Here is a 25,758-nt window from a genome sequence, read left to right as displayed (position 1 = left end):
ACACTTGTGGGGTCACGGGTGCGAATTTTGCGTATTTGGCTCCATTTACGGCCAGATGCCCTTCTTTACGCTAACCCTATGTGGATGTTTAGTAGTAGTGATCGCCTTGACGTGGTCTTCATATTGGAAGTATCCATGGCAACAACCACACATAAAGAGGCTACCTCAATCTACAGATTTCAATACTGAGAGTTGAATCCGAGTAGAGTTAGCTGAATATTGTAATGATTAAATGGAGAAAATATGAATGAGGAAAAAGTAAATGAAAGGTACAATTTAGCGAAACATAATATTTATTTCATTATATCAATTCATATTGTACATAATCAGATGAAGCAGAATATGAGGGTGTTACGACAATAATTATGAAATGTTATAATGATGATAATGATGATGATGGCTGGACCCCAGTGGCCTCCTGTTTTTTGAACTGCCAAGGGCTTCCAGTGTCGTCATGCAGTTCTGGGCGATAACTTTCTTAATGGTATCCTCCATATCCTCCAATGTCACCTCCTCCGTAGCTACTGCTTCCAAGGTCTGAGTAGCCACCGTGGCCTCCTAGACTGAGACTCTCTCCGTAGCCTCCGTAGGAACCGCCTAGGCTGATGCCACCTCCGTAAGATCCTCCATAGCCACCTCCGTAAGATCCTCCGTAGCCACCTCCGTATGATCCTCCATAGCCACCGAGATCTCCACCGAACTCGTGTCCCTTAACATACACAGGGACGGGTTTCTTCACCACTACAGGGTGGGGTACAGGGACAGGTACAGGCTTGTGGACTGGGTAGGGTACGGGCTTAGGTACATGGACAGGGTATGGCTGTGGTACAGGCACCTTGACTGGAACCTTAACGGGATAGGGTACTTTCTTCTCTACAGGGTAAGGCACAGGCTTTTCTACGGGGACTGGGTAAGGCTTGGGTACATGTACGGGGTATGGTCTGTCAACAGGAACTGGTACGGGAACCTTGACAGGTACAGGAACATGTTTCTCGACATGGACTGGGTAGGGATGAGGAACAGGGACCTTGACTTCTTTAGTGATGGTGATGGCCTTGATGTGGTCTTCATGTTGAGAGTACCCATGGCCGAAACCACCCCCCAGAGAGAGACCGCCTCCATATCCTCCCAGTTCCAGACCATGGCCTCCGTAACCACCTCCATAACTACCTCCATATCCTCCTAGTTCCAGACCATGGCCTCCATAACTACCACCTCCATAACTACCACCATATCCTCCCAGTTCCAAACCATGGCCCACACTCAACTCAAGACCACCTCCATATCCAAGACCATGGAGTCCTCTCTTCTCTTGCTTGGATTCCTCAGTCTTCTTCTTCTCCTTCTGTTCTTCTGCTGCGCACAGAACTGCACCCACCACTAGCAATACCACCTGCGGAAGACATAATGCAATTTTGTGTCAAAATATGTACATGAATATACTATTTAATCTATATTTACGTATCAGGCACGAAAATAAAAACTTGAAGTGTTAAATCTGAAACTATATTTTACAACGAACATAGAATCACTTTCACTGAGAACATTCTAAACTGAAACTGAAACATATTTATAGGGAAAGATATGCCAAACCGTTTCTCCACCAGAACATTTCCATATGACGGCTTTAGCAGCCGAGGTTGCTTAAGGTCTGTATAAAAAAATCAATGGCTCTATCCCTTCAGGCAAGCAACTCAGTGTTGAAAACATCCTAGAGATACGAGCTACGAATTTTAGGTAAATAAAATATTATTATAATCCTTTTCTTAATCATCGCTTTTTCGTCTTTTTCTACCACTACGAGCTTATGAGACAATGCAGTTTTACTGAAGCCCTTAGAACTACATTAATTGTGGACATTTAAAAAAAAATCAAAAACTGTCAGAGGATATTGAATCAAGGAACAGATTACAGAAAGAATTATGTAAATAAGTTAATTTGACTAGTATTTGAATAAGAAAAGAAACCGAGTAAAAAAACAAGCGATTTTAAGCTGTTTTTCCGGAACTGCATTTAGGACGGAAGTGATATTCAAAATTTGTTTTTTACTTTGATAAAGCTATCGAAGGCTTAAAATTTGAACCGTTTTCGGGCCCTTTTTTCCTTCAAAGCTCGCCACAATTGAGAAAATTGCTTAATTTTACGTTTTTCGTAGTATGGTGACCCCTACTTTGCCTGTTAAGAATTTTTTCAACATTAAAAAGAACTGGACAATATGTATCAAATATATTTTCACTTGAAAATATTCTTATTAAAATCGGCGTGTGACACGATTTTTACCTCACCATAGTAAAGCATGTGAATGATATTGCCATATATTTTTTATGAGGAGGGCGTCATATTTTAAAAATTTTAATATTATTTCAAAATTGGTGAAACATCTGTCTTTGGACGTCCTTTTTTAAAATTGCGTTCCCTGTAGTATCTTTAGTCCTTTTTTACTGATACATTTTTCTTATTTTTCTAATTCTCTCTTTGTTTGTCTTGTATTTTCTGTTTTAGAGACGACACAAACACCCAGTCCCCGGGCCAAAGGAAAGAACCAATTAAGGTTAAAAACCCCGACCCAGCCGGGAATCGAACCCGGGGCCCCTTGAACCAAAGGCCAGCACGCTAACGATTTAGCCATGGAGCCGGGCTCCTTTGATTTTTGGGGGCGGGGTATGTCACATAAAATAATGTCTTTCTAAATTATAAAAAAATTCCAAACATATTTTTTGTTTCATAATTTATGAAGCACTGATTTGTTTTATAGTATTCTTCGTCTTCCTTATCCTTACTAACAAAGACGCGCCCTACAGAAGGTGTTGGTGTCAAGGTGATATTCATCGTGACGTATGGCATCCACGTGGTCATTTTTTTACTGATGAACTTTCACTGAAATATTCCAAATTATCTTGCATAGATATAACTAAATTCTTTAAGATGGAGCAACACAACCTATTAATTAATCAAACCAAACACCATGGTGCAACAGCCCGGAAGGGACGTGGCCTACCAAGCGACCGCTGCTCATCTCGAAGGCATGAAGATTACGAGGTGTCATGTGTTCAGCACGACGAATCCTCTAGGCTGTTATTCTTGGAGTTCTAGACCGGGGCCGCTGTCTCACCGTCAGATATCTCCTCAATTGTTATCCCGTAGCTTGAGTGGAAGTCTAACCAGCCCTCACCTACAGGCACAAATCCTTGATTTGGCCAGGAATCGAACACGGGAAGGCATGCTACCCCTACACCGCAGGACCGGCTCTGTTAATTAATAGACGTTGTAAAACAGAATCTTGCCTACTGTTGTAGGCTGGGGATTTATGCTTAGAACCAGTCGCATATTCAGTGCTCTAGTAGCCTCATTTTAAAAATTCTCTTTTACCTGGTTGAGACTGAACCCACGTTCTTCTGAATGAACCTAGCACTATTTAACCACATTGACTAAGGAGCCGAGCCACACGTTGCCACCAATAATTTTTGTCAAATATTATGTGACGGTCGTATTGGTATAATATAATAAGGAAATGTTATGTGTGTGTTATATCACAAAGGGGCAACTTTCTCCAGAAAAGGATTGGTCGCTTTGTCCGGAAGGGCTGGTTGCTTGTACCATTCACCTTTTACCTGACACTGAGCAGAACGGAACCCACCTAATACGTAATATGAGCAATTCAATCAAAATTGAGTTGATCGTATCATTCATCTTACATAAGTTACCAGTCTAAAGAAGTTTCTTGAGTTGGTGCAGAAATAATAATCATGTTATTTGTTTTACGTCCCACTAACTACTTTTTAAGGTCTTCGGAGACGCCGAGGTGCCGGAATTTAGTCCCGCAGGAGTTCTTTTACGTGCCAGTAAATCTACCGATACGGGGCTGTCGTATTTGAGCACCTTCAAATACCAGCGGACTGAGCCAGGATCGAACCTGCCAAGTTGGGGTTAGAAGGCCAGCGCCTTAACCGTCTGAGCCACTCAGCCCGGCGGTGCAGAAATCAAAGCCCCGAGGACTAGTTAGTCATTGTCATTTGTTGTTGTTGTGTTTCTATTGTGTTTGCAGTCGTATCATGTGGAAAACTTTGGGACACAATGGTAAATACCCTCGTATAGTGTCTTTAGGATTCTGCCTAGTTACATGTTTTATAGTGGTATGTTTACATACGATGTATAAAAAAGAAGCTGAAATTTATCTGCATTTCATTCTACAAAAAATTATGAATTTAATGTTGCTGGGCTAGGTGGCTTAAAGGCGATAGAACACGTGCGTTTTGAGCTCAAGTCGGTGGGTTCAATCCCCACTCACTCCGGTGGCACTTGATGGTGTTCAAGTACGTCAGCCTCGTGTCGATAGATACACGTAAAAGAGCTTCTATGGAACAAACTTCCGGCACCTTGGCGTCTCCGAAAAACCATACAAGTAGTTAGAAAAACATACAGAAGTGAATAACGAGTATTCTACGCCCCGACAACAATTATGCTTCGTTTAAGCAAATTTCAAAAATGGGAATCCATGTGAAACTACCATATCTCGAATGCAATCTTAGAGGTACGCAACTAGAGGACAAATAAATATGCCTATAGAGAGTAAGATGAGAAGGAGAAAAAGAAGTCTGTGGCTAGACTCTACGGTTTCTAAGTGATGGTTTCAGATCTAGAAGAAACCAAAGTGTTAGCGGCAAATAGAATATCAGTTCCCTTACAATGATTTGTGGAGTGAAGGCTGGAAAGAGAAACTTATACAGATACATGTATCTTGAGATACAGGGTATGCTGTTCCCTGATTAATAACCACACATTCGTGACCGACATTGTATGTAATCATGTGAAATGAAGCCAAATTTTTTTGACTGATGAGGGACAAATATACAATAAAAAGTTAAGCATTACCTTTAATCTCTCATCATCTCGCTAAGACTGGAGTTAGAAGGATGTGAAATTATAGTAATCATTCGTTTACTCTTCATTTTCTGTACCGTAATTGAATTACTGCGATACATCCGACTACAACAAAAGAAGTATATGTTGCGCATTCGCCGCTCCATATGTTGATGGACAACAATGAATTGTAGCCTATTGTGGGAACTGAATGCCCTGAATGACTTTCAGTCTTCGTTTTTTAATTACATTTTAATTACGGAGATGCTATTGTATAGAACATTAATCACAATTAGGCCTCTCCTTTGAAAAGAAATTGACCAGAGCTATAAATCACTGTCTAGAGAGATAAATAAAGTTCACTCAGTTTCAGCTATCATAATTAAGAGGAGAGTGGTACACTTTTGCTAACGTAACCCTTAATTGGAGCACCAAAAGTTTCGTGACAGTACGGAGGGGATGCCTAGCCGAGGTGGTAAAGGCATGCTTGGTTCGCCCGGAAGGACATGGGTTCGAATCCCTGCCAGGAGGTGCACAAAATTAAAATAGATTTCCACTTCTAGAATGGTGCATGTTCTTCCGGTTTACTCAGCCTACACCAAACTGAGTACCGAGAGGAAAAGGGCGAGCATAGAGCTAACCACTCTATCTCACTTAGTGCCTAGATGACAGCTAACGGAAGTTTTTATCTTCCACACTTCCAAGTGGGCTTAATGGACTATAAGGAGAAGGTTACGCTTCCGTTTTACGTGAATCAAAAGGGGGCACAGGATCCTAACATAAAATAGAGATATAAGGAGAAGAAACAACTATTATTGACTTTTTAACGTTCCATTAAAGTAGAATCGATGTATTAAACTTTCTGAGTCAGTGGTTAATTCAGCTCAGATTTTTATGAAAGCTTACTGAAGCGAGTTACAAGCAAACACTAGCCCGGACAACAGTTCTGCTATGAGATTTGCATAAGCATTAGGGGCCCGGATGATTATGACCTCAAGATGTTAGGGTACTCTCGCTACATTACTGATTAGCGGACTATACTACACTTCCTACTAGGAAAATTAGTTTTCATTCTAACCCATTACAAGCTAAAATTTCGGGCTCTAATAATTACATTTATTTGAAACCCCTCAACACAATGGTGTAATAAAATTGGGAGTGAAAATCTACATACTGTAAAATTGTGTGTTACATGCCATTACTTTTGCATTAAAAAATATAAACACAATATTTGAGATATATGCATGCCACATTTCAGCTCAGTTACTGTAATCCGGTGGTTTAGGCATGACTAGGTGGGGAAAAGGGGAAATACCGTATCATTTAAAACTATTACGAGATCTTTCCAAATAATTTCGTAAATGAAAAATATTTTGAGCTCACTATTTTGAAGTAAAACATAATACTGGTGTGATGGTTTCCTATGATAATTTGTATACAAAATATCATGAAACGTCTGTCAACAGTTTAGACGCGACGTTTTTGGAGGACAGACAGACAAACAGACAGTCAGACAGAAAGACAGACAGATGCCAATTCATTTTAAAATAGCTGTGATAATTATGCACATTGCGAATAGTTGTGAAATATTAATTTGAAATAATGTCGGAGCGTTATGTTATTTATTTCACCTCGCGCAGAAAAAAGAGGGCATTGATGATGACGATGGAATATAATAATTACAAGATATAAAAACCTCTATGTTAAAAACAGTGCTGATGATTGTTAATAATAATATCGATGGGATAGAACAGGGAGGGAAGCGGCCATGTCATTAAGTAAGGAACAAGCGTAGCATTTTCTTGATGTGTGAAAATGGGAAACATGGAAAGCCATCTTCTGAGCTGCCCACAGAGAAATTCGAACCCACAATCTCTCGAATGCACTGCCAAATTTCTCGGTAAGAAAATTAATGTAGTTATTTATGTCGTTTCGGTGTAATAAGAATTGTATTCTAGCCATTATAATTTCACGAAAACAATTTAATTTTTAAAAGTTTTGTACTATAATTTTTCAAATTTAAATTAGTTATGTAAAGGAAAGGATCCTTTAGTATGTTACACAAATAATATATTCTACAATATAAAATATATCAGTAATATTATCAAAAGTTCTGAATTGTAATGAAAACCACCGTAAACAAAAAGAAATATTATTGAAAATGAACGACATGTGCGTAACCGATTGGGACTGGGAAATTTATTAAAAAGGAAACCAATCTTTTTCAGCTTCCTTTTTAACAAGTTATTCAGTCAATCAGACAAATTACGAAGCCAAGAATCTCAAATCACTTAAACTGAAAATCATGAACATCGACACTACGTTTAATAAGAAATGTTTAGAAATGAATCTAATCCCTAAATATCATCCATGCATAATTAGTAGACTCGGGATTGAAAAATAGTCTGGTTATTAGGAAGTGTAGTCTAGCCCGTTCTTCCTTTATGTAGCGAGCGTAACATAAGTTCTAGGGGTTCTGAAGGGCCGTACCCCTACAGTTTATGAAACAGTCATAACATAACCGTTGTTTGGGTGGACTACAGTTGTTACCCGCTTTAATAAATTTGCATTCTTACTTATTACTGCATAAAAATGGGGAGTATAATAATCAGAAGCAAGTTTACGCTGCTTAAACAATATTGAACATAATGGTTAAAAGTGATTTGACAGAATCTGAGAAAATTCTTACAGAACGAAATATGTCATACTACTTATAATTAATTGCCCTTTATAAGGTAAAATGTAATGAAATGTCGTATGGCTTTTAGTGCCGGGATATCCCAGGACGGGTGCGGCTCGCCATGTGCAGGTCTTTATATTTGACTCCCGTAGGCGACCTGCGCGTCGTGTGAGGATGAAATGATGATAAAGACAACACATACACCCAGACCCGGGCCATTGGAATTAACCAATTAAGGTTAAAATCCCCGACCCGGCCGGGAATCGAACCCGGGACCCTCTGAACCGAAGGCCAGTACGCTGACCGTTCAGCCAACGAGTCGGAATTTATACAGGTTATGTTATTAGTATGAAATTTTGTGATTTCAACAGACTGAAAATTATTAAGACTCACCAAGCACTTCATGTTGCCGTGTGTAAGATCCGCTCCGTCACCACAACACAGTGCTCTCAAGTAACATGTCTCGCCCTGCTTTATACCGCACACACTGCTCCTTTCTCTAGACCCCTAGGGGCAATCCGTCCCGGTACTTCCTCGCACGGGGCACTCTAATTGAAGGGAATCAAAATCTCTGGAAAGCCAGTTTCGTAATAGTATCAATAATATTACAAAAGTTTCACTTAATTACTGTGCAGACCTGTTTGGTGACTTCTTTGTTGGCATGTATGCATTGTGCATTGCCTCCAGCAACAGAGAAACAGTTGTCTTCAAACTCCTGTCTTACTTCGGATGGCTCATATCATTATAAACATCTGTTTCATATTGGCCGGGCTGAGTAGTTCAGACTGTTGAAGCGCTGGCCTTCTGACCACAACTCGGCACTTTCGACGATGACTTAGTACGTTGGTATTTGAATGTGCTCAAATACGCCAGTCTCGTGTCGGTAGATTTACTGATACATAAAGGAAATTTTACTGGACATAATTCTGGCACCTCGGCTTCTCCGAAAACCGTAAAACGTAGTAAGTGGGACGTAAAATAAACAACATTTTTTACAGTGTTATGTCCATCTGTGGAGCACGATGGAACTTATTTACCTGAAGTTGACTTCTTCTTCTTCTTCTTTCTCTCCCAAAATATCTTCATCTGGACAGTGAAAACTTTCCTCCGTTCCTCAGTCCATGATTTATTGGTCCTGCTATTCATTTTATCAGAAAAAATGATGGTTGTTGATGGCTTTGTTTTTGAATTGGAGTCGATCTTGGAGTGAGTTGCCAATTTCCTGAAGGTATGTTTCTATTTCACTAAGCCAGTTGTTCTTGACTTTCAGTGAGAGGGTAAGGATCAGAATCCTTTTGGCGAGCCTGGCATTGTTCATTCTGAGAATGTTCCCACAGAATTTCAATCGCCTTTTCCCGATGGTGTCAGTGATCTTTCCAGAATTCTGATAAAACTCCCGAGACTGCCGTTTCATCCAGATTCCGTATGTGTTGACTGGACCAAAGGTTTTCCTCAATATTTCTCACCCCTGTTTCTCTATGTCCATAATAAGCAAAGCCCGGATTTTCATGCGGTAATAGGTTAGAGTGCAAACTAATTTGGTTAGTGGGAATTGCTGGCCATCCGCACTTCCATAATGTAGAAAGAGTAACATAAATTATAGGGGTTCTGATGGACCGTACCCCTAATGTTTATACAAGCCCCATTGCATAATCGTTGTGAAGGTAGACTATACTTGCTTCTCGCTTCAGTAAGTTTGATTTCTAACCTATTAATGCATAAAATTCCGGGCTCTATTAATAAGTGATCTGCCTTCAATGATCAATGATTATTATTATTATTACTATTTGCGAATTGACAACTTAGGAAGACAATTTCATTTTTTCTTTGTCTGAAGTTTCCTCTTCCTCCAGTACTCCTTCCTACGGGTGCTATGCTGTTTCTTCTGTTCACCCGTCCAAGCTCTTCCCGTCTTTGCAGATCTTTTGACTTGAAAACCTTCCAAATTTTGAATCAAGTTCCGAATTTCTTCCTGTCTAACATCTGAACTTCCTGGATGTTGCACTTCTCTAGATCTTTACTAACTTGCTTAATCCATGCCGTCGTTGTCTTCCTGTTTCACAGGTGGTCGAATAACTTGTTGACTAGCCTGATTTTGTCCATTCTGTACAAATGTCCAAGGAATGATAACGTCCTCTTTTTCATGGTCTCTGAAATGTTCTCCACGTTTTTGTAGACTTCATTGTTATTCAGAAGTTTCCAGCCGGTTTCAGTCTGGATTGGACCCGAGATTTTCTGCAGTATTCTTCTTTCTATTATTATGATTATTATCCAAGTTAGACTCTGTCTCAGTACGATGGCATTTGAATGAGTTCAAATACGTCAGCTTCGTTTCGCTATATTTACTGGCACGTAAAAGTAATCCTGCAGGAGGACAAAATTCCGGCATATCGTCATCTCCAATAACCATAACAGGAAGTAAAATCATTCGATAAATCAACGAATCGCCACCAAAAACTTCATACACGTCCAAATCAAAAAAATGAAATACTTTTATTACAGTTGATTTCATAAAACGGCAGTTTCTTTTAGGCAAGACTATGTGCAAGTTGCTATACTGTTTCTTTTTCTTGTAGCCTCTGGTGTATGGCGCTGAACACTTCAAGTGTTGACTATGACAACTAACAAGCACGCATGCTAGCTGTGCTCAGCCACTGTAAAGGCGGCTACACACGTTACGGTATAACTGTGCGTAGAGATGGGCACTATCGACTGATAACTATCGATCTAGTCGATAGTTTAAACTATCGTAACATTCGACTACTTTAAAAAACAAGTCGACTGAATTCAGTCGCATTCCCGCCACGCATCTCTCCACGTTTCACTGTCCAGTCAGCACAAAACAAGTCGACTGAATTCAGTCGCATTCCCGCCACGCATCTCTCCACGTTTCACTGTCCAGTCAGCACAAAACAAGTCGACTGAATTCCGTCGCACTCAAGTCACAGCGACATGGAAGCTAATGGAACTATCGGTACCTACGATATATGGCGATTTTCTCTTGTCGTTTATATGCTCTTTATTTCGTTGCATATTTGTTTATGTTAATTACGTTAAGCCCTATTCATATATAAGGTATAGGTATAATAATAATAATAATAATAATAATAATAATAATAATAATAATAATAATAATAATAATAATAATAATAATCTGAATAACCATAATAATAATCTAGAAAATACGGTAGTATTGTGTTTGGCTGTTCTCATCTACAGTATATCTTGATTGTGTACTACAGCATCGCGTTTTACATATTATTATTGTTAACATTGTTCGGGAATAGAGCCTCATTGTCGTCTTTCTACGTTTCACTGTCCATTTAGCACCAAGAAAGACCATTCGTATGATGTCGGTTCGTATTAAGGGCATCTCTCTATCTATTAGCCCCGTGTACGAACGAGTGGGTAAATCGGATTTTAATGCGTGTCTGTTGTGTTTGAGTCATCAGCCCATAGACTGGTTTGATGCAGCTCTCCATGCCACCCTATCCTGTGCTAATGCGTGTCTATACAAGTGATTTCTAATTATTGGTAAATTGCGTTAAAATGAGCCGAATTCGTAAAAGTACGACTCTCCACTTTTGATACGGAGAGTTTCGACTGGAAACATTCGAATGTTTTTCATGGACTGACTAGTTGCGTTATATGAATACTTTCATTCGACTGTTCAGTCTTCTCGACAGGAAGTAATGAATACTTTTGTTCGACTGAAAACATTCGACTATTTAGTCGATAGTTCGAAGGGACTATCGCCCGACTAGTCTATAGCGGTTTTCAGTCGATAGTGCCCATCTCTAACTGTGCGATTTAACTGCAACGATGAACTGCGCAGTAAAACTGAAAGCCCTACAGCCTCCACACGGTACAGATAACTGCGTCGATCGACAGTACTCATCACCTCATCAGACATTTATCAAAGCAACATGTTATCTACGGACGATGGTGACGTACTAGCGGTGTTGGGCCTATGTGTGTGAGCAAAGGAAGACACGCAGCGTGTGGTGTAAAGATTGGCTACTACAGAGAAAGCAATATTCACACGTAAGTTTATTAAATGAGTTACGCTTCGTACCACAGAATAACAGCACCTTAGTCCTGTTCGGTCAGGTTCCATGGCTAAATTCTTAGCGTGCTGGCCTTTGGTCAGAGGGGTACCGGGTTCAATTCCCGGCAGAGCGTAACATTGGAAGTACAACTGTCACATGGAAATTTACAGTATATTGCAGAATTTCCTTTAAGCATCTTATATTTCGGAGAAAAGACTCCAAGACAGCTGCAGATAATATATTCCAGTTATCGGTTTCGCACAGTTATACAGTAACGTGTGTAGCCGCCTTAACGTTGATTTTACGAGAAAATTATTCTTAGCGTTACATGTAGTATTTGCTGTTCATATAAGAAAACCAATAGATGAAAGTACCACAAACTCGGAGTGTATATCTCGTCAGTGCCTGACCCCGTTATTTTAGATTGTTTAACTTTTTTTAACTCCTTTTTGTAAGAACTCCTAAGATTATTAATCTTTTTTACAACTACGTCTCTGTTGGCTTTGTAGTCAATTAATTTATATTTTGCAATCAATTTACTGTAGGCGGTGTCTTTTCTGTTCCGATTGTGATAATCTTTAGACTTCGTCTGCCAGAGAAAAGATTCATTTCTATAGCATTCAATGAAAGCTTCTAAATGCTCACGATATCCGCTTTGGTATTCCTGAGACATGTTGTGATATCTTAACGAGTGACTCATTTGAACTGAGCAATCGGCAGCTGCCACGGTTCACACGTTGCGATAAAACTGTGTAAACGCAATCGACACAGTTTTATTGGTTAGAAAAATGAACTTGCTCCGATGAACTGTGCAAGCAGAAATAACTGCAACGATTTACCATCCACAAGAGAGATAAATCTCCGCAGTTTGGTTGGTGCAGTTAAATCGCACAGTTATACAGTAACGTGTGTAGCCGCCTTAATCCGCTGTGAATCTCGAGCGAGGCCAACAGCTATCTCCCCGCCACCCCAAGAGGAGGAGGCTTGAAGCTCATGCGTCAACCAAGCGACTTGAAATTCGCTGGGGGTACTTCGCTTCCGCGCCGCACCAGACCTGGACTCTGGTAGAGCGAGCGGATTGCACTTAGCTGTTTTCAGATTTTTAACTTGATAAAAAATACGTTCTAAGGAATAATAAGAAATTGTAAATGCGAAATTCTTTGCCCACTGGGGTTCAGTGAACGCCACTGAAATGATTAGTTGGTCAGTTAGTTAGTTAGTAATGTTTTATTTTACCTCTCACGATTAAGGTCATCAGGCTTTCTCTTCCATCTAATCAGGCACTGAAATACACATATCTTACATTGTATTATTTTGCAATAATAGATTTAATACTAATTCAATTAAGAGTAATCGAGAATGATGTCCGCCTCTGTGGTGTAGTGGTTAGTGTGATTAGCTGCCAGCCCCGGAGGTCCACTCAGCCTCCGGAGGTCAACTGAGTAGAGGTGGATTCGATTCCCACCTCAGCCATCCTGGAAGTGGTTTTCCGTGGTTTCCCACTTCTCCTCCAGGCAAAATTCCGGGATGGTACCTAACTTAAGACTACGGCCGCTTCCTTCCCACTTCCTTGTCTATCCCTTCCAATCATCCCATCCCCCCACAAGGCCCCTGTTCAGTATAGCAGGTGAGGCCGCCTGGGCGAGGTACTGGTCATCGTCCCCTGTTGTATCCCCCGACCCAGAGTCTGAAGCTCCAGAACACTGCCCTTGAGGCGGTGGAAGTGGGATCCCTCGCTGAGTTCGAGGGGAAAACCGACCCTGGAGGGTAAACAGATTACGATACGATACGATACGATACGATACGAGAATGATGAGTGATAAGGTTAAATGGAGATGAAATAAGTTAGGTATAATAAATGTATAAATTCTTAAAACTAATATCCTACATGTAAAAAAGTTGTACATAAAATTTAATAACATTTGAAAATCAGATCGTATAAGAATTTTAGATTAATCTTCTACCAGAACATCCATGACAAGAGAATGGTTGTAGGTAGCAGCATCAAGTTTAAGGATGAACCTTACTGGTGCATAAAATGTCTGCACAGATTTTCCTTGAAAGTGCGAAAAGCGCTTAACCCTCTGATACTTTCCGGAAGGAGGTTCCACTACCGGCAGGCAATTACCGTGAATGATTTTTTCATACATGGAAGATCTATGGGTAGGTAAAGCAAGGATGGAATTATTAGTAGATCTGGTGTTAAGACTGTGATAAGAAGATAGGTATTTGAAATATGAAGTAAGGTAAAATGGCTGTGAAGACTGAAGGATTTTATGAAGATGGCATAGAGTGTGACGGATGTCTTGTGTGTAGAGCAAAGCAGATCGCGTACAAGGACAACTCGACGGTGGATAGAGCCAGTAAGGATAATCCCTCAGAGTCAACTGGTGAGGTTGAATTTCAAAATGGATGGTTCAGTTACATCAAGAACATAATAAGTGTATGGGGTGATAATATTCGAAAAAGAGTCAGAGATTTGGATAATATCTACAAGGACTGTACGTTTTTCCCCTGGCCATTAACCAGGTAATCGGTTCATCGATGTATTTTCCCCCACAACTTTGAGATTAAAGTCCCCAATTGTTGTGTGATCATGTGTGATAGGGTGAAAAAGTTTGAATGACTGTGAAGAATGGAATCAGACGTATGTTTCAAAACTGGCGTGAGGTGAGTGGTCAGATCTCTTGTATAACCCCAAAGGTGCAGTAATTGTATCAAGTTTTTCCACCACAATTGCTCTCACTGACATGTGTAAGATTCTTGTGGCATTCTTTACTTTCTCTTCAATAATGAACATGATTTCACAATCAGTTGCGGTTGTCGAAGGAGTATACCTACCTCTATAGGTTAAAAAATTGCGTGACCCAATTTATTTCTTTATATCAAATGTTTCGCAAGCTAAACTGGATGCATACGAGATCTGTTCCATCAGACACATACCTGAAGTATCTAGAACTAATTCGGTCTGAACTATGCAGATATGGGACGTCTATTATATTCAGGCGCTTCGTTATAGACGATAATAATTCTGAGCATTCAGTCAGAAAGCCACTGTGAGTTTACTAAACGCCTCTACATCCTCTATTTGTAACTAGCTTACTGGATACCTTTAGTTCTATACATCGTATCTTCAAATGATTAGAAAATGAGTCTAACCATCGTCGTGTCTGTCTCCCTCTACTTCTCTTACTATCCATCACCGAGTCCGTTAGTCTTCTAGGATATTCTAAAACCTATTTTAGTGTTATTATTATTACTATTATTATTATTATTATTATTATTATTAATAGGAAGAAGAAGAAGAGGAAAAGTGTGAAATATATCACAGAAACAAAATATACACTAAGACCATACCATATTGACAAATAATACCGCCATATTTTGTGTTCACAGTTTGTCGGGTGGACTGTCCCCAAGTGTGACAAAAGTGCAACATTTTACAATTATACATAATGTATAGGCTATCAAATTCTATTTAACATATTTTATCCTAAGTATCTTCGGAAAGCATCAGACTATAAGAGAAAATGAAATCAATTGAGAAATGAGTTTTCATATATATAAAAAATGCTTTAAAATACGAAGCTCTCTCATAAGGAGTTGCGTCTAGCGAAGGGTTAATACGTTTCGACCTAACTACAACTACGTACATGATCGATAATTTTGAACTCGAAATACCTTTTTTTCCACTTCTTTGCATGACAATTTCCTCAAAATTTCACTGTTCGATTTGATTTTGTTTTATATTTGTAAAACATAATGAGAGGAATCAAATGCCAGCTCACACTTTTGTACCTCAAGATGGCAGGGTTTTTGTATTACCCAATGGCTTCATACAGAGTTCAGACTCACAATGCTCTCTCCTTTTCACAATGACGTATTTGAACACAGTCGCTGCACGCGTGTGTGTCGTCATTTTACGGTTATGAAGAGAGGTGAAGCTTCGTAGCGTTTTTTTACGACAGGGTGCCCTTCCTGGCGTTAACCTCATGGGAGGTGTTAATGATATGAAATGAATGAGGTATTATATGATGGGAAGGCAGAGGGGGAAACCCTATTCCGGCACATAGCCTACTCCACTTGAATAGCACCAAGGGTTCTGATCAAGACATTACGTCGCCACCTGATGGACGAATCACCATCAACAGCGTCATGTGCCCTAACTCCATATGAAAATGCGGAGAGGTTTCAAATTTAATCCACGCTTTTAGCTTGCAATCTAGTGATTATAATTTGTATGAGTAGTATGATCTATAGTGGTAACGGATAATAAGAAAGCATTTTTTCCGCGGAGTCAGCACCCGTGGTCATTGAGCCCATGGCGTCATGACCACGTGACCGTGACGTCACATTGTTTACAAACAAAGTCACGTGCTTTGTCACGTGCTTTTGACAACTGTCAAGATGACAGCTGTCATCTTGTCGGGCCCTATCATCACTTTTCGGATAAGAGAACATCGCTAACCTCACTGCTGCCATCTTAACAGAACCTAACCTCACTGCTGACAACGTAACTATGTGGAGCGCGGAATTTAAAATTCATGTGCTTTTGACAGCTGTTATCTTGACAGGTCCTAACCACACGAGCGTGGATTTCGAACAAGTGAACGTTGCTAACCTCAGCGCTATCATCTTAACAGGGCCTAACCTCACTGCTGCCATCTTAACGACGTGGAAGCGCGGAATTTATAATTCTCGTGCTTTTTGTAAACAATGTTACGTCATGGTAACGTAGTCATAACGTCATGGAGTCAGTGACCTTGGCCGGGGTCAATAGGTCATACTACTTGCATGCCACCACCTCTACTACCCTGCCGACCAACATTCCGATGGTGAACATTCTTCTTCGACTAACGGAACAAGAACCAGTTAACCAGGGTGTCGGACCATACAGACTTGATCGTTAACGATCTTGGCCACTAGGCGCGCTTTCATCGTTAGACCTTTTGTCCAGAAATTGTTTCAATGCTAAATCTATCCTGATTTTGTATCTCTAACTGGTCCAAGAACGTTTATCAAAACGATTGGCACTTTCTGTGCCAAAATATTGCGAAATAGTCGTGGGAAGAATGGAAAATACGAGTCCTCACTTCCAGTCTACATGAAAGCATACAACGTAAAAGGGATTGAAGGCATAGGCTTGATAATTTGAAGTAGGGACACGATACCTCGAAAATTAGTTGAGTTCTGCAAGATATTCCACGTGCCAAAATCTTGAATTATTGACGTTTTACTTTCAGCCTTGAAATGGTCAAGGGTGGGCTAACAAGCTCAGACGGTTGAGGCGCTGGCCTTCTGAACCCAACTTGGCAGGTTCGCTCCTGGCTCAATGCGGTGGTATGTGAAGGTGCTCAAATACGTCAGCCTCGTGTCGGTAGATTTACTGGCACGTTAAAGAACTCCTGTGGGATTAAATTCCGGCTCCTTGGCGTCTGCGAAAACCGTAAAAGTAGCAAGTGGGACGTAAGGCATATAACATTATTATTATTATTATTATTATTATTATTATTATTATTATTATTATTATTATTATTAATAATATTATTATTATTATGTTCGATTTTGGTAACTATGGACAACGGAGTAACAACCACGATATCCTGGGTCATCTTTTCCCTCCTCTGGCTTTGATCTTCTGCCAATACAACTCATTCGTTGGATTGCCTGATTCCTTCCTTCCTCTGAAAAAATCACATTTGGAAATTTTTTCTCCTTCTTCTCGGAAGCCACTGAAGTCTGAAACTAATTGTCGAAAGTGGTTCCTGTTTTGGATGCCTTCATGACTAATGCCCATTCTCTCCATATCAGCATGTATCTCCATAAACCACCCGGGAACAATTTTATTCCCTTCGAAATGTGTAACGAGTTTTCGAATCAGTCTTTCTTGATTTATACGTAGGAGATGTCCATAGAATTGTATTCGTCTCTTCTTCATCGACTCTATAATTCCCTCAGTCTCTTTGTATAACTCCTTGTAGGGTCTTAGTCTTTGTTGTCCAACAACGTATGTAGGTTCCAGAATCTTCCTAAGGATTTTCCTTTCTTTCTTCTCCAGTTGTTATACTGTTATTATTGATTCTCGAAAGAAGGTTAGCCTATTTTGCCAAAAAGCATATTAGATCTATCGTTGATAACAATTCAGTATTAAAGGTTATTTATACATTAGTTGATAAAAATACTCCAGAAGAATATTACAAAGAGTTAAAAACCTTGTCTAAGGTAAAAGCTAAAGTGCAAATATGTAAGAAACTGGTGGGGGGCAATTTACATTACAGTAACTGAGGTGTCGTACCAAATTGTTCCTTTTGTTGGCGTGTAGTGGATAATAGAACATTACTTCAAATGTATGTGATCTCAATTTTCTATTTGCTGAATTGATGAATTATTTACAAACACACCTGGGACTTTAAAATATATAGACATATTTTAGAGTGTTCATTTAAAGAAGTTTATATTTATATAACTATCTACGTCTCCCCAGGTGGTATTTCTCGCCATTTCAATTCAGGAAGTGGATACGGATGTTCCATTGTAGATTAGGCAATATTAAGATCCAGAAGCTACAAGTGTGTCCCACAGATATTGCTTACCTTCAGGAGCTTGGTATTCTTAAGCATCTTCAAATATCATTGGAATAATGTGGGACTGAACCCTCAAACTTGAGGTCAGGATATAACCCACCGACTGACATGACTCAGACACTAATTCTGATATTATTGTGTTAAATTTTACGAAACCACACAGTTGAGGAAGTTAAGCCTAGAATGATTATGTATTAATATTTTGTGAAAAGAATCGTTGATACTTAGGGCACACTATTTGGAAGGATGGGTTTGAAAACAAATATCCTGCTAGGGGTGATTGATTGCTCGGGAGACCAAGGAAGACCTCTAAAACGATATATCGACCAAGTTAATAATATTGCAAATGGTCGTTGACATTAGAAATGTGGAAAATATAATTGTATGGTGGGACATTACCCCGTGAAATCAGAAAGAACCCAAATTTCAAGATTCTCAAATGGGATGATTGACAAAGAAGAACGATAAATAAATAAATAAATAAATAAATAAATAAATAAATAAATAAATAAATAAATAAATAAATAAATAAATAAATAAATAAATAAATAAATAAATAAATAAATAAATAAATAAAGAATGAATGGATACACGAAAAAAGTATACACACTTCTGCTTTCAATATAAATTAAAATTTTCCACGTTAGTTTATTGGAGAATTAAGCCTGAAGTAGGGTATTCAATATGGCGGTGTGGCTTACCATAATGTATGTATTATTACGACAATGCTTCAAATATTATCTCAAAGAAACAACTTAGTGCATTCATCTCCTAAAAATTGTAAGAATTAACTGAAACAAGTTAAAGGAGGAGCATAAAATTAATTTCTTCCGTGATTTGAATAATTTATTCACATTTTCTGGAATATATTTTTGGTAGTTTGCTTTGCGTCGTACCGACACAGATAGGGCTTATGGCGACGATGGGATAGGAAAGAGCCAGGAGTAGAAAAGAAGCGTCCATGGTCTCGCTTAAAGCACAGTCTGTTGTGCAATTGGGAAACGAAGGAAAACTACCTTCAAGGCTGCCGACAGTGGAGTTCAGATCCACTATCTCCCAAATACAAGCTAAATATACTTGGCTCAAACCATGCATCCACTCGCTTGGTAAGAATATTCTTATTGCGACCCGTTGAACTACCATGACTCAATAACTACGGATCTCAATTATTCCGTCAGTTATCTCACATTAAATACGAGCGAAATTGTACCTTGATTTCTTGATAAACTGTTCAAGGGGAACGGCATACACCTAGTAATTAAATAACTGTATTAATTTACAGGATCTATGGTTACAAACAAATTAGTATCCTTACTGGTAAAGGACAGGGCAACACTATCAAGGCTACTGTATGAAGTGCCGTGATTAGATGTGTGATACATCACCATGGTTCTTGAGCACTAAGTACTCAGTTATAATGTAGACCGAATGAACGCCCAAGATTTGTCTCCCCCAGCAAAGAACATTTCTAAATTTCTGGATATTTTGATGCGATACAGTCACACATTTGAACCAAGACTCTGTTATCCACTAACCAGACCTTCCAGTTCTACGTTCTTGAGGATTCTATGAAGTGAAACAGTGAGGTTTATATAAAAATATATTTATTTAGTAATGCAGAATGTACAATGATGAAGAATGTCAATATATGACTATGCTGTATGGTATGATGTCATGTGTACGAAAATGAAAGTTGTGATGCCGGTGTTGTGGACTAGTTGGACCCCTAAGGCCTCCTGTTAGAGGACTGCCGAGGGCTTCCAGAGGTCTCCAGGACGTGTTAGTGGTGATATCCTCCATACTTGCTCAGCTCCAGACCTCCACCGTAACCTCCAAGACTGTAGCCACCGCCGTATGATCCTTCATGCCCTCCAAGACTCAGGCTGCTGCCATATGATCCTCCATGGCCTCCTAGACTGTAGCCACTACCGTATGATCCTCCAAGGCCTCCTAGACTGTAGCCACTACCGTATGATCCTCCATGGCCTCCTAGACTGTAGCCACTACCGTATGATCCTCCAAGGCCGCCTAGACTCAGACCTTCATGGCCTCCGAGACTGTAGCCACCGCCGTAAGATCCTCCGTAGCTGCTACCATAGTCGTGTCCCTTGACGTACACTGGTACGGGCTTCTTGACGATCACTGGATGTGGTACCGGTACTGGTACTGGTTTGTGAACAGGGACTGGGTATGGCTTGGGAACATGCACTGGGTATGGTGCTGGTACAGGGACCTTGACTGGAACCTTGACAGGATAAGGTACCTTCTTCTCAACTGGGTAAGGTACTGGCTTCTCTACGGGAACTGGGTATGGTTTGGGTACATGTACTGGGTATGGCCTGTCTACATGGACGGGTACGGGAACCTTGACAGGTACAGGGACTTTCTTCTCAACATGGACTGGGTAGGGATGAGGAACAGGGACTTTGACTTCCTTAGTAATGGTGATGGCCTTGATGTGACTCTCGTGGTGACCTCCAAGACCACCGCTCAACTCTAATCCTCCTCCATAACCTCCTCCGTAACCTCCTCCATAACCTCCTCCATAGCTTCCTCCGTAACTTCCTCCATAGCTACCTCCAAGCTCGTGTCCGCCGCCAATACCTCCGTACCCATAGCCACCACTCAGCTCCAAACCATGTCCTCCTCCTAATTCGAGGCCCCCTCCGTATCCAAGCCCATGGATACCTCTCTTTTCAGTCTTGGAGTCTTTCTTCTCTTCCGCTGCGCATAGCACCGCTCCCGATAACACCAGCACCACCTGTTGGATTAAAAGCAGTATTAAAATAATGACTTTGATTTTTCCATCGTCTGTTACGTTTATATATTCAATAGGTATTTGTAAGAATTTCATGTCGCAGATCACAGCGCAAAGACTCATTTTGAGAGGGAATCGTGGTAATATTTAGAATCAAAATACAAAAAAACGGAGGTAAATACTGATTATGAAAAGGGAATACGGAGAGTACATCCTAACTGCCCAGTTTGTAAGATCCCTGACAACAGTTTTAACATCGACTAATTCTATAGTTTAATGTGGTCACTCTTGACAATCTGTAGCTAAAATTTATCCAGAATTACGCTTACTTTTCGTAAACGTATAACAATTTCCTCTATATACGTGAAATATTGGAGTTTATGTAACGTTTGCTCGTTGTATAAACTATATATATAATTGGATGTGTAATAATTTATCTGAACATTATTTGGAATGTTTTTAATTTACGTGAGGCAGACAAAGAAACCATAATCACAAGCTCTAAGTAACCAGTGTATTGTTCTACCTCCAGGAAATGCATTTGTGAATACTCATTTGAAATATATCTTTCCAGCTGCAACGTTTTCCTAGTGCTTCAAAGTTGAATATCTCTCTTTGGTAATTTACGAGAAATAGTTGTTAAATTTAAGAAAGAAATGATATATGTAAGTAAATTCCTTGACTATACGATAAAAATCTGATCTGGTGCATTTTGAATACTCTTCTTGTCCTGTAGGATTGTTTTCTTTTATGTTGAAATTATTGGAACCAATTTGTGTTTCCTCGCTGTGCTAAACTGCCTTCAGGGGTCATGTGATATACTACTATTAATACAATAAACAAGTTCGTGGCCTGGCACCTACAGTGTAGGCAACGCGGCGTACACTCATGTACTACAGTCACACTTCCATACCACAAATTTTCTGATTCATGATTACCGTGACGGGAGAACACTATCGCTTACCTACATCTGTTAGTAGACACGAACTAAAGAGAAAACGAAGAAGTAGATCACGAGCAGTGTTATTAAGAGTAATACAATGAAAATATGTTTATAACCTTACGATACGGGTGGTGTTTACTTTCCCATATAATCCAGATTTTGTCACATTTCGTAACTGTCATCCCAGCCTCTTTTTAAAAAGAACTAATAAGCTTTTTCGCTGCAATCGAATTATAGTCGAACGTTGATATCTCGAACCTCCATATTCGTATTTTCAGTGTCTCAAAGTAACCTAAATTTCCCACCCGTTTATCCTATTCTTCACGTGTATTTATTTCTCTATTACTTGAAATTCGGTTACACGAATTTCTCGATTTTTCGAAGCAAAAAATTCTCTGTAACTGGGATTTTGTGCAACATTAACTGTGCAATACGGAATTTTTGTGTTCTTTATTAACAGTTAACAAGTAAAGAAAGGTTTACACTGATGCTGGGAGCTAATAGGACGGGAACCGAAAAACTAAAACTTCTAGTGATCGGAAAATCGCCGAAGCCTCGCTGTTTCTCGGGTGTGAACTAATTATCAGTCACGTACGAAAACAACCCCGAAAGGAACGGATGACAAGCTTCATTTACGAATCTCGGCTGCGTGTTATTGACGAGAATTTTCAGCGTGAAGGCAGAAGAGGTTATGGGCCTAACAGTAATAAACAGAAGAGACTAACGGATATTTTAAAGGTGTTAACGGAGGTATATTTCTTGTTTCACTACTGTTGTACTGTATCCTTTCTTCTAAGAAGTTACTATAATAAGGGTTGTAATTTAAGTGATGCCGTAAAATAGAGTTTGTTTATATATTGTTAAATACTGTAAAAAATGATGAATTCAGTATAAGCTCGTCGATACATATGATTCAATTATCTGATATACATGCTAAGAACTATATTATCTAAATATCGAAATTTAGAAAACTCGAAATAAAATTTAGTTCCAAAGGTGATTCGTGGTATAGAGGTTCCACAGTATTAACTTAAAATTTACTTTGTCTGCACTCATGAACTATCAAAAATACTATTATTAACAAATACAAATAGTTTACTAATATAGAGTGTCACTGTTAATGTAGTGCCAACGGCCGTAGCCGTGTTGAAACACCGGATCCCGTGATATCTCCGAAGTTAAGCAACATTGGGTGTGGTCAGGAGTTGGATGGGTTGCCACGCGCTGTTGGTGGGGGTAAGGGAATGGAGGAGCGGAAAGGAACTGGCCACCCTACCGTACGTAAACTCCGGCTCAGGAACACCTCTGCGGAGGTTCGGACCTGCCTTCGGAAAGAATAACCGTTACCTACCTACTGATAATGTACATCCCGGCCCGCCCGCGATTGTTTTAATTAAAGCATTCATAGGTTTTAGTAGGGGTGTAAAAGAGAGCGAATATAAGTCTCTGGTAAGACCCCAACTAGAGTATGGTTCCTGTGTATGGGATCCTAACCAGGATTACTTGATTCTAGAACTGGAAAAAAAATCCAAAGAAAAGCAGCTTGATTTGTTCTGAGTGATTTCCGACAAAAGTGTAGCGTGACGAACATCTTGCACACTTTGGGCTGAGAAGACTTGGGAGTAAGGAGACGAGCTGCTCGACTAAGTGGTATACTCCGAGCTGTCAGTGGAAAGATGGCTTGGGATGACATTTCTAGACAAATGAGTTTGAGGAGTGTTTATAAAGTAGGGAACATCATGATATGAAAGTGAAGTTGGAATTTAACCTCTTAAATTGGGCCCAATATTCGTTTATAGGAAGAGGAGTTAGGGATTGGAATAATTTACCATAGGGTGATGTTTTATAATTGTCCAAATTCTTTGCATTTAGTTAAGAAAAGTGTAGGTAAAAACCAGATAGGGTATCAGCCACGTGGATGACTGCCCGAAATGTAGATAAGTAGTGATTGATTGATTGTTTGATTGATTGATTGATTGATTGATTGATCGATTGATTGATTGATTGATTGATTGATTGATTGATTGATTGATTGATTGATTGATTGATTGATTGATTGATCGATTGATTCGCTGTAGTTGTTTGACTAACTCCTGATTCTTGCTGGGGTAGTTAGAACACCTCTGACAAGCAAACCCTGAGTGACCTATCGTTTCTCGTCTCATTAATTTGAACGGTATATACCCCACGTAGTAGATTTATGTTGTTGTTAACTCATTTTTTTTACAATTAGTTTTATGTCGCACCGACACAGATAGGTCTTGTGGTGACTATGGGATAGGAAAAGCTTAGGAGTGGGAATGAAGTGGCCGTGGTCTTAATTAAGGTACAACCCCAGCACTTGCCTGGTGTGAAAATGGGAAACTACGGAAAACCATCTTAAGGACTACCGACAGTGGGGTTCTAGCCCACTATCTCCCGAATGCAAGCTCACAGCTGTGCGACCCTAACCGCACAGCCAACTCGCCCGGTTTTAACTCATTTATGGTTTTAAAAATCTTTGGTATTGCTGAATGTCAATCAGTGTAATTATAATTATTTTTGCCTGTCTTACTGTCTCTCTAAATTTCCAATAAATATACGAGTAATATACTCGTTGTCTCACCGTAAAAATACTTGTATGGGATGTTATATATATGTTCATTTTTAATGAAAATTCTATAAATTATAATACCCGGATCGAAATAGTAAGAGAATAGTATAAGTTCAATGAATAAACCTCGATTTAGAGTATATTCGTACTAGTAGAGACTCCTCACTTTCATCTGTCCTATCCGACCTCCCTCGGTCAACTCTTGTTCGTTTCCGACCCCGACAGTATTACAGCACTCGTAGCCTAGGGAGTCTTTCATTTTCACGCCCTTCGTGGCCCTTGCCTTCCTTTGACCGATACCTTCCATTTTTTCTCTCTGATCAGTGATATGTATAGAGGATGGATGCCTAGTTGTAATTCCTCTTAAAACAATAATCACCACCACTACCCGCAGCCCCAAAACAAGCCCATGGTAACTGGTAGGTTTTTTACCCCAACCAATTACGGTTTGATGGGGATTTCCTTGTTTCCACTTTCGAGGCGTGTTAGATTGTGGTGAAGATACTTAATCTAGATTTCCGGAGTGAAGGTTCAAAGAATGAAGCCCCCAGCTAACACTGACGTTCAGAATAGGCTGAGAAAATGATTAATGCAAGGTCACAATAAACCTTATGACTAAATTAATAATCACATTGTTGGGTTTACGTCCCACTTACTACTTTTACTGTTTTCAGAAACACCGAGTTGCCAAAATTTTTTTGTCCCACACGCGTTCTTTTACATACCAATAAATCTATCGATACAAAATTGGCATATTTAGTCATCTACATATCCAGAGTCAGAATGGGCTGATGGCGTAAGCGATTCTACCGTCTGTGCCATTGACGGATACTAGACAGAAACTCCGGCATCTTGGAGAAGACTTGTTAAAAGAACGACGTGTAACTCTCTGAACCGCGGAGGATCCAGACCAAATCTCTTAATGGATTCAATGTCTTGCGACGTGATTTAGAAGTTAACACTGAAGCTATTCTCACGATTACTGTAGGTTTGAGTCGCTGCTTGATCTCAAATTTAAGGCTAGTAATGCTAAAAAGGCAGAGCGACTGTGTCGAGATTCAATTCAGCAATACTGGTTTCAGGTTGCGGTTTCAAATACCCTTTGATCATATCTTTACGAAGGTCATGGCCACTTGCCTATTAATTCTAAAACAATTACAATTGGCAGTACGAATACTGTAGCTATAGAAGTTAAAATATAGACTTCGCTTTGAGGGAACAGAATTTCCAAATCCCTTAACAAAGATATGTGCTGTGTACTTACTAGAAACCTCATGCTGCAGTGAGAAGA

General features: G+C 39.7%; 1 protein-coding gene across 1 annotated transcript; it reads right to left on the bottom strand.

Moving 5' to 3' along the window:
* Window positions 1–344: 344 nt before the first annotated feature.
* On the bottom strand, window positions 345–25,758 carry LOC136883209 (shematrin-like protein 2). The gene is made up of 3 exons (XM_067155407.2): window positions 25,732–25,758; window positions 19,957–20,934; window positions 345–1,393 (listed from the first exon to the last, which is right to left on the bottom strand). Exons 1-3 carry the CDS (start codon window positions 25,741–25,743, stop codon window positions 479–481), a joined length of 1,905 nt encoding a protein of 634 aa, XP_067011508.2. The 5' UTR covers window positions 25,744–25,758; the 3' UTR covers window positions 345–478.

The sequence above is a fragment of the Anabrus simplex genome, chromosome 11, assembly GCF_040414725.1.
Source record: "Anabrus simplex isolate iqAnaSimp1 chromosome 11, ASM4041472v1, whole genome shotgun sequence".
In the NCBI taxonomy this organism is placed as follows: Eukaryota; Metazoa; Arthropoda; class Insecta; order Orthoptera; family Tettigoniidae; genus Anabrus; species Anabrus simplex.
Note: the sequence above shows the minus strand (reverse complement) of the source record. Positions and strands in the feature narration are given on the sequence as shown.